This window comes from Dromaius novaehollandiae, chromosome 1 (assembly GCF_036370855.1).
Source record: "Dromaius novaehollandiae isolate bDroNov1 chromosome 1, bDroNov1.hap1, whole genome shotgun sequence".
NCBI classification, from domain to species: domain Eukaryota; kingdom Metazoa; phylum Chordata; class Aves; order Casuariiformes; family Dromaiidae; genus Dromaius; species Dromaius novaehollandiae.
The window spans coordinates 86,028,563-86,038,089 of NC_088098.1; the positions used below are offsets into that span (position 1 = coordinate 86,028,563).

The 9,527-nt window shown below is 57.4% G+C and overlaps 1 protein-coding gene across 1 annotated transcript; it reads right to left on the bottom strand.

Annotated features, from left to right (window-relative positions):
• Nucleotides 1–304: 304 nt before the first annotated feature.
• On the bottom strand, nucleotides 305–2,352 carry LOC135328869 (uncharacterized; the record flags this gene model as incomplete). Its single annotated transcript, XM_064515073.1, has 2 exons — nucleotides 305–389; nucleotides 1,313–2,352. Coding segments are annotated over 2 exons (1,125 nt in total), but the record flags the coding sequence as incomplete, so codon positions are not given.
• Between the last annotated feature and the right edge of the window lie 7,175 nt (nucleotides 2,353–9,527).

The window sequence follows — 9,527 nt, forward strand, 5'->3', positions numbered from 1 at the left end:
CTGGCTCAGGGTTTGGCGTTGGAGAAGGCTCAGGGTTTGGCTCAGGGTTTGGCGTTGGAGAAGGCTCAGGGTTTGGCGTTGGAGAAGGCTCAGGCTTTGGCTCAGGCGTTGGCGTTGGAGAAGGCTCAGGGTTTGGCGTTGGAGAAGGCTCAGGGTTTGGCTCAGGCTTTGGTGTTGGAGAAGGCTCAGGGTTTGGCTCAGGCTTTGGCGTTGGAGAAGGCTCAGCCTTTAGCTCAGGGTTTGGCGTTGGAGAAGGCTCAGGGTTTGGCTCAGGCTTTGGTGTTGGAGAAGGCTCAGGGTTTGGCTCAGGCTTTGGCGTTGGAGAAGGCTCAGCCTTTAGCTCAGGCTTTGGCGTTGGAGAAGGCTCAGGGTCTGGCTCAGGGTTTGGCCTTGGGAAGGTTCAAGCTTTGGATCAGGCTTTGGCGTTGGAGAAGGCTCAGGGTTTGGCTCAGGTTTTGGCGTTGCAGAAGGCTCAGAGTTTGGCTCAGGATTTGGCGTTGGAGAAGGCTCAGGGTTTGGCTCAGGCTTTGGCGTTGGAGAAGGCTCAGGGTTTGGCGTTGGAGAAGGCTCAGGGTTTGGCTCAGGCTTTGGCGTTGGAGAAGGCTCAGGGTTTGGCTCAGGCTTTGGCGTTGGAGAAGGCTCAGGGTTTGGCATTGGAGAAGGCTCAGGGTTTCGGTCAGGCTTTGGCATTGGAGAAGGCTCAGGGTTTGGCGTTGGAGAAGGCTCAGGCTTTGGCTCAGGGTTTGGCGTTGGAGAAGGCTCAGGCTTTGGCGTTGGAGAAGGCTCAGGGTTTGGCTCAGGCTTTGGCATTGGAGAAGGCTCAGGGTTTGGCCTTGGAGAAGGCTCAGGCTTTGGCTCAGGCTTTGGCGTTGGAGAAGGCTCAGGGTTTGGCGTTGGAGAAGGCTCAAGGTTTGGCTCAGGGTTTGGCGTTGGAGAAGGCTCAGGGTTTGGCCTTGGAGAAGGCTCAGGCTTTGGCTCAGGGTTTGGCGTTGGAGAAGGCTCAGGGTTTGGCGTTGGAGAAGGCTCAGGCTTTGGCTCAGGGTTTGGCGTTGGAGAAGGCTCCGGGTGTGGCTCAGGCTTTGGCGTTGGAGAAGGCTCAGCCTTTAACTCAGGGTTTGGCGTTGGAGAAGGCTCAGGGTTTGGCTCAGGGTTTGCCGTTGAAGATGGCTCAGGGTTTGGCCCTGGAGAAGGCTCAGGCTTTGGCTCAGGCTTTGGTGTTGGAGAAGGCTCAGGCTTTGGCGTTGGAGAAGGCTCAGGGTTTGGCGTTGGAGAAGGCTCAGGGTTTCGGTCAGGGTTTGGCATTGGAGAAGGCTCAGGGTTTGGCGTTGGAGAAGGCTCAGGGTTTGGCTCAGGGTTTGGCGTTGGAGAAGGCTCAGGGTTTGGCTCAGGGTTTGGCGTTGGAGAAGGCTCACGGTTTGGCTCAGGATTTGGCGTTGGAGAAGGCTCAGGGTTTGGTGTTGGAGAAGGCTCAGGGTTTGGCTCAGGCTTTGGCGTTGGAGAAGGCTCAGGGTTTGGCTCAGGCTTTGGCGTTGGAGAAGGCTCAGGGTTTGGCGTTGGAGAAGGCTCAGGGTTTGGCTCAGGGTTTGGCGTTGGAGAAGGCTCAGGGTTTGGCCTTGGAGAAGGCTCAGGGTTTGGCTCAGGGTTTGGCGTTGGAGAAGGCTCATGGTTTGGCGTTGGAGAAGGCTCAGGGTTTGGCTCAGGGTTTGACGTTGGAGAAGGCTCAGGGTTTGGCGTTGGAGAAGGCTCAGGGTTTGGCTCAGGGTTTGGCGTTGGAGAAGGCTCAGGGTTTGGCTCAGGGTTTGGCGTTGGAGAAGGCTCAGGGTTTGGCTCAGGGTTTGGCGTTGGAGAAGGCTCAGGGTGTGGCGTTGGAGAAGGCTCAGGGTTTGGCTCAGGCTTTGGCATTGGAGAAGGCTCAGGGTTTGGCGTTGGAGAAGGCTCAGGGTTTGGCTCAGGCTTTGGCGTTGAAGATGGCTCAGGGTTTGGCTCAGGGTTTGGCGTTGGAGAAGGCTCAGGCTTTGGCTCAGGCTTTGGCGTTGGAGAAGGCTCAGGGTTTGGCCTTGGAGAAGGCTCAGGGTTTGGCGTTGGAGCATGCTCAGGGTTTGGCTCAGGGTTTGGCGTTGGAGAAGGCTCAGGGTTTGGCTCAGGGTTTGGCGTTGGAGAAGGCTCAGGGTTTGGCTCAGGGTTTGCCGTTGGAGAAGGCTCAGGGTTTGGCTCAGGCTTTGGCATTGGAGAAGGCTCAGGGTTTGGCTCAGGCTTTGGCGTTGGAGAAGGCTCAGGGTTTGGCGTTGGAGAAGGCTCAGGGTTTGGCTCAGGCTTTGGCGTTGGAGAAGGCTCAGGCTTTGGCATTGGAGAAGGCTCAGGGTTTGGCGTTGGAGCATGCTCAGGGTTTGGCTCAGGCTTTGGCGTTGGAGAAGGCTCAGGCTTTGGCATTGGAGAAGGCTCTGGGTTTGGCGTTGGAGCATGCTCAGGGTTTTGCTCAGGCTTTGGCGTTGTAGAAGGCTCAGGCTTTGGCGTTGGAGAAGGCTCAGGGTTTTGCTCAGGGTTTGGCATTGTAGAAGGCTCAGGGCCTGGCGATGGAGAAGGCTCAGGGTTTGGCTCAGGCTTTGGCAATGGAGAAGGCTCAGGGTTTGGCTTAGGGTTTGGCGTTGGAGAAGGCTCAGGGTTTGGCTCAGGGTTTGGCGTTGGAGAAGGCTCAGGGTTTGGCGTTGGAGAAGGCTCAGGCTTTGGCTCAGGCGTTGGCGTTGGAGAAGGCTCAGGGTTTGGCGTTGGAGAAGGCTCAGGGTTTGGCTCAGGGCTTGGCGTTGGAGAAGGCTCAGGGTTTGGCTCAGGCTTTGGCGTTGGAGAAGGCTCAGGGTTTGGCTCAGGCTTTGGCGTTGGAGAAGGCTCAGCCTTTAGCTCAGGCTTTGGCGTTGGAGAAGGCTCAGGGTTTGGCTCAGGGTTTGGCCTTGGGAAGGTTCAAGCTTTGGATCAGGCTTTGGCGTTGGAGAAGGCTCAGGGTTTGGCTCAGGTTTTGGCGTTGCAGAAGGCTCAGAGTTTGGCTCAGGATTTGGCGTTGGAGAAGGCTCAGGGTTTGGCTCAGGCTTTGGCGTTGGAGAAGGCTCAGGGTTTGGTGTTGGAGAAGGCTCAGGGTTTGCCTCAGGGTTTGGCGTTGGAGAAGGCTCAGGGTTTGGCTCAGGCTTTGGCGTTGGAGAAGGCTCAGGGTTTGGCATTGGAGAAGGCTCAGGGTTTCGGTCAGGCTTTGGCTTTGGAGAAGGCTCAGGGTTTGGCGTTGGAGAAGGCTCAGGGTTTGGCGTTGGAGAAGGCTCAGGGTTTGGCTCAGGGTTTGGCGTTGGAGAAGGCTCAGGCTTTGGCGTCGGAGAAGGCTCAGGCTTTGGCTCAGGCTTTGGCATTGGAGAAGGCTCAGGGTTTGGCCTTGGAGAAGGCTCAGGCTTTGGCTCAGTCTTTGGCGTTGGAGAAGGCTCAGGGTTTGGCGTTGGAGAAGGCTCAGGGTTTGGCTCAGGCTTTGGCGTTGGAGAAGGCTCAGGGTTTGGCCTTGGAGAAGGCTCAGGCTTTGGCTCAGGGTTTGGCGTTGGAGAAGGCTCAGGGTTTGGCGTTGGAGAAGGCTCAGGGTTTGGCTCAGGGTTTGGCGTTGGAGAAGGCTCAGGCTTTGGCTCAGGGTTTGGCGTTGGAGAAGGCTCAGGGCTTGGCTCAGGGTTTGGCGTTGGAGAAGGCTCAGGGTTTGGCGCAGGGTTTGCCGTTGAAGATGGCTCAGGGTTTGGCCCTGGAGAAGGCTTAGGCTTTGGCTCAGGCTTTGGCGTTGGAGAAGGCTCAGGCTTTGGCGTTGGAGAAGGCTCAGGGTTTGGCGTTGGAGAAGGCTCAGGGTTTCGGTCAGGGTTTGGCATTGGAGAAGGCTCAGGGTTTGGCGTTGGAGAAGGCTCAGGCTTTGGCTCAGGGTTTGGCGTTGGAGAAGGCTCAGGGTTTGGCTCAGGATTTGGCGTTGGAGAAGGCTCACGGTTTGGCTCAGGGTTTGGCGTTGGAGAAGGCTCAGGGTTTGGTGTTGGAGAAGGCTCAGGGTTTGGCTCAGGCTTTGGCGTTGGAGCATGCTCAGGCTTTGGCTCAGGCTTTGGCGTTGGAGAAGGCTCAGGGTTTGGCGTTGGAGAAGGCTCAGGGTTTCGGTCAGGGTTTGGCATTGGAGAAGGCTCAGGCTTTGGCGTTGGAGAAGGCTCAGGGTTTGGCGTTGGAGAAGGCTCAGGCTTTGGCTCAGGGTTTGGCCTTGGAGAAGGCTCAGGGTTTGGCCTTGGAGAAGGCTCAGGGTTTGGCTCAGGCTTTGGCGTTGGAGAAGGTTAAGGGTTTGGCTCAGGGTTTGGCTTTGGAGAAGGCTCAGGCTTTGGCTCAGGGTTAGGCTTTGGAGAAGGCTCAGGCTTTGGCTCAGGGTTTGGCGTTGGAGAAGGCTCAGGGTTTGGCGTTGGAGAAGGCTCAGGCTTTGGCTCAGGCTTTGGCGTTTGAGAGGGCTCACGGTTTGGCGTTGGAGAAGGCTCAGGGTTTGGCGTTGGAGAAGGCTCAGGGTTTGACTCAGGGTTTGGCATTGGAGAAGGCTCAGGGTTTGGCGTTGGAGAAGGCTCAGGCTTTGGCTCAGGGTTTGGCGTTGGAGAAGCCTCAGGGTTTGGCGTTGGAGAAGGCTCAGGGTTTGACTCAGGGTTTGGCGTTGGAGAAGGCTCAGGGTTTGGCGTTGGAGCATGCTCAGGGTTTGGCTCAGGCTTTGGCGTTGTAGAAGGCTCAGGCTTTGGCGTTGGAGAAGGCTCAGGGTTTTGCTCAGGGTTTGGCATTTTAGAAGGCTCAGGGCCTGGCGATGGAGAAGGCTCAGGGTTTGGCTCAGGCTTTGGCAATGGAGAAGGCTCAGGGTTTGGCTCAGGGTTTGGCGTTGGAGAAGGCTCAGGGTTTGGCTCAGGGTTTGGCGTTGGAGAAGGCTCAGGGTTTGGCGTTGGAGAAGGCTCAGGCTTTGGCTCAGGCGTTGGCGTTGGAGAAGGCTCAGGGTCTGGCGTTGGAGAAGGCTCAGGGTTTGGCGTTGGAGAAGGCTCAGGGTTTGGCTCAGGCTTTGGCGTTGGAGAAGGCTCCGGGTTTGGCTCAGGCTTTGGCGTTGGAGAAGGCTCAGCCTTTAGCTCAGGCTTTGGCATTGGAGAAGGCTCAGGGTTTGGCTCAGGGTTTGGCCTTGGGAAGGTTCAAGCTTTGGATCAGGCTTTGGCGTTGGAGAAGGCTCAGGGTTTGGCTCAGGTTTTGGCGTTGCAGAAGGCTCAGGGTTTGGCTCAGGATTTGGCGTTGGAGAAGGCTCAGGGTTTGGCTCAGGCTTTGGCGTTGGAGAAGGCTCAGGGTTTGGTGTTGGAGAAGGCTCAGGGTTTGGCTCAGGGTTTGGCGTTGGAGAAGGCTCAGGGTTTGGCTCAGGGTTTGGCGTTGGAGAAGGCTCAGGGTTTGGCGTTGGAGAAGGCTCAGGCTTTGGCTCAGGGTTTGGCGTTGGAGAAGGCTCAGCATTTGGCGTTGGAGAAGGCTCAGGGTTTGGCTCAGGGTTTGGCGTTGGAGAAGGCTCAGGGTTTGGCTCAGGGTTTGGCGTTGGAGAAGGCTCAGGGTTTGGCTCAGGGTTTGGCGTTGGAGAAGGCTCAGGGTTTGGCGTTGGAGAAGGCTCAGGGTTTGGCTCAGGCTTTGGCATTGGAGAAGGCTCAGGGTTTGGCGTTGGAGAAGGCTCAGGGTTTGGCTCAGGCTTTGGCGTTGAAGATGGCTCAGGGTTTGGCCTTGGAGAAGGCTCAGGGTTTGGCTCAGGGTTTGGCGTTGGAGAAGGCTCAGGCTTTGGCGTTGGAGAAGGCTCAGGGTTTGGCGTTGGAGAAGGCTCAGGCTTTGGCTCAGGGTTTGGCGTTGGAGAAGGGTCAGGGTTTGGCTCAGGGTTTGGCGTTGGAGAAGGCTCAGGCTTTGGCTCAGGGTTTGGCGTTGGAGCATGCTCAGGGTTTGGCTCAGGGTTTGGCGTTGGAGAAGGCTCAGGGTTTGGCTCAGGCTTTGGCATTGGAGAAGGCTCAGGGTTTGGCTCAGGCTTTGGCGTTGGAGAAGGCTCAGGGTTTGGCCTTGGACAAGGCTCAGGGTTTGGCTCAGGCTTTGGCGTTGGAGAAGGCTCAGGCTTTGGCGTTGGAGAAGGCTCTGGGTTTGGCGTTGGAGCATGCTCAGGGTTTGGCTCAGGCTTTGGCATTGGAGTAGGCTCAGGGTTTGGCTCAGGCTTTGGCGTTGGAGAAGGCTCAGGCTTTGGCGTTGGAGAAGGCTCAGGGTTTGGCGTTGGAGCATGCTCATGGTTTGGCTCAGGCTTTGGCGTTGTAGAAGGCTCAGGCTTTGGCGTTGGAGAAGGCTCAGGGTTTGGCTCAGGGTTTGGCGTTGGAGAAGGCTCAGGGTTTGGCTCAGGGTTTGGCGTTGGAGAAGGCTCAGGGTTTGGCGTTGGAGAAGGCTCAGGGTTTGGCTCAGGCTTTGGCATTGGAGAAGGCTCAGGGTTTGGCGTTGGAGAAGGCTCAGGGTTTCGCTCAGGCTTTGGCGTTGAAGATGGCTCAGGGTTTGGCCTTGGAGAAGGCTCAGGGTTTGGCTCAGGGTTTGGCGTTGGAGAAGGCTCAGGCTTTGGCGTTGGAGAAGGCTCAGGGTTTGGCGTTGGAGAAGGCTCAGGCTTTGGCTCAGGGTTTGGCGTTGGAGAAGGGTCAGGGTTTGGCTCAGGGTTTGGCGTTGGAGAAGGCTCAGGCTTTGGCTCAGGCTTTGGCGTTGGAGCATGCTCAGGGTTTGGCTCAGGGTTTGGCGTTGGAGAAGGCTCAGGGTTTGGCTCAGGCTTTGGCATTGGAGAAGGCTCAGGGTTTGGCTCAGGCTTTGGCGTTGGAGAAGGCTCAGGGTTTGGCCTTGGACAAGGCTCAGGGTTTGGCTCAGGCTTTGGCGTTGGAGAAGGCTCAGGCTTTGGCGTTGGAGAAGGCTCTGGGTTTGGCGTTGGAGCATGCTCAGGGTTTGGCTCAGGCTTTGGCATTGGAGTAGGCTCAGGGTTTGGCTCAGGCTTTGGCGTTGGAGAAGGCTCAGGCTTTGGCGTTGGAGAAGGCTCAGGGTTTGGCGTTGGAGCATGCTCATGGTTTGGCTCAGGCTTTGGCGTTGTAGAAGGCTCAGGCTTTGGCGTTGGAGAAGGCTCAGGGCTTGGCTCAGGGTTTGGCATTTTAGAAGGCTCCGGGCCTGGCGATGGAGAAGGCTCAGGGTTTGGCTCAGGCTTTGGCAATGGAGAAGGCTCAGGGTTTGGCTCAGGGTTTGGCGTTGGAGAAGGCTCAGGGTTTGGCTCAGGGTTTGGCGTTGGAGAAGGCTCAGGGTTTGGCGTTGGAGAAGGCTCAGGCTTTGGCTCAGGCGTTGGCGTTGGAGAAGGCTCAGGGTCTGGCGTTGGAGAAGGCTCAGGGTTTGGCGTTGGAGAAGGCTCAGGGTTTGTCTCAGGGTTTGGCGTTGGAGAAGGCTCCGGGTTTGGCTCAGGCTTTGGCGTTGGAGAAGGCTCAGCCTTTAGCTCAGGGTTTGGCGTTGGAGAAGGCTCAGGGTTTGGCTCAGGGTTTGGCCTTGGGAAGGTTCAAGCTTTGGATCAGGCTTTGGCGTTGGAGAAGGCTCAGGGTTTGGCTCAGGTTTTGGCGTTGCAGAAGGCTCAGGGTTTGGCTCAGGATTTGGCGTTGGAGAAGGCTCAGGGTTTGGCTCAGGCTTTGGCGTTGGAGAAGGCTCAGGGTTTGGTGTTGGAGAAGGCTCAGGGTTTGGCTCAGGGTTTGGCGTTGGAGAAGGCTCAGGCTTTGGCTCAGGCTTTGGCGTTGGAGAAGGCTCAGGGTTTGGCGTTGGAGAAGGCTCAGGGTTTGGCTCAGGCTTTGGCAATGGAGAAGGCTCAGGGTTTGGCTCAGGGTTTGGCGTTGGAGAAGGCTCAGGGTTTGGCTCAGGGTTTGGCGTTGGAGAAGGCTCAGGCTTTGGCTCAGGGTTTGGTGTTTGAGACGGCTCAGGCTTTGGCTCAGGCTTTGGCGTTGGAGCAGGCTCAGGGCTTGGTGTTGGAGAAGGCTCAGGGTTTGGCTCAGGGTTTGGCGTTGGAGAAGGCTCAGGGTTTGGCTCAGGCTTTGGCGTTGGAGAAGGCTCAGGCTTTGGCGTTGGAGAAGGCTCAGGGTTTGCCTCAGGGTTTGGCGTTGGAGAAGGCTCATGGTTTGGCGTTGGAGAAGGCTCAGGCTTTGGCTCAGGGTTTGGCGTTGGAGAAGGCTCAGGGTTTGGCGTTGGAGAAGGCTCAGGGTTTGGCTCAGGGTTTGGCGTTGGAGAAGGCTCAGGGTTTGGTGTTGGAGAAGGCTCAGGGTTTGGCTCAGGCTTTGGCATTGGAGAAGGCTCAGGGTTTGGCGTTGGAGAAGGCTCAGGGTTTGGCTCAGGCTTTGGCGTTGAAGATGGCTCAGGGTTTGGCCTTGGAGAAGGCTCAGGGTTTGGCTCAGGCTTTGGCGTTGGAGAAGGCTCAGGGTATGGCGTTGGAGAAGGCTCAGGGTTTGGCGTTGGAGCATGCTCAGGGTTTGGCTCAGGGTTTGGCGTTGGAGAAGGCTCAGGGTTTGGCTCAGGGTTTGGCGTTGGAGAAGGCTCAGGCTTTGGCTCAGGGTTTGGCGTTGGAGCATGCTCAGGGTTTGGCTCAGGCTTTGGCGTTGGAGAAGGCTCAGGGTTTGGCTCAGGCTTTGGCATTGGAGAAGGCTCAGGGTTTGGCTCAGGCTTTGGCGTTGGAGGAGGCTCAGGGTTTGGCCTTGGAGAAGGCTCAGGGTTTGGCTCAGGCTTTGGCGTTGGAGAAGGCTCAGGGTTTGGCGTTGGAGAAGGCTCAGGCTTTGGCGTTGGAGCATGCTCAGGGTTTGGCTCAGGCTTTGGCGTTGTAGAAGGCTCAGGCTTTGGCGTTGGAGAAGGCTCAGGGTTTTGCTCAGGGTTTGGCATTGTAGAAGGCTCAGGGCCTGGCGATGGAGAAGGCTCAGGCTTTGGCTCAGGCTTTGGCAATGGAGAAGGCTCAGGGTTTGGCTCAGGGTTTGGCGTTGGAGAAGGCTCAGGGTTTGGCTCAGGGTTTGGCGTTGGAGAAGGCTCAGGGTTTGGCGTTGGAGAAGGCTCAGGCTTTGGCTCAGGCGTTGGCGTTGGAGAAGGCTCAGGCTTTGGTGTTGGAGAAGGCTCAGGGTTTGGCTCAGGCTTTGGTGTTGGAGAAGGCTCAGGGTTTGGCTCAGGCTTTGGCGATGGAGAAGGCTCAGCCTTTAGCTCAGGCTTTGGCGTTGGAGAAGGCTCAGGGTTTGGCTCAGGGTTTGGCCTTGGGAAGGTTCAAGCTTTGGATCAGGCTTTGGCGTTGGAGAAGGCTCAGGGTTTGGCTCAGGTTTTGGCGTTGCAGAAGGCTCAGAGTTTGGCTCAGGATTTGGCGTTGGAGAAGGCTCAGGGTTTGGCTCAGGCTTTGGCGTTGGAGAAGGCTCAGGGTTTGGTGTTGGAGAAGGCTCAGGGTTTGCCTCAGGGTTTGGCGTTGGAGAAGGCTCAGGGTTTGG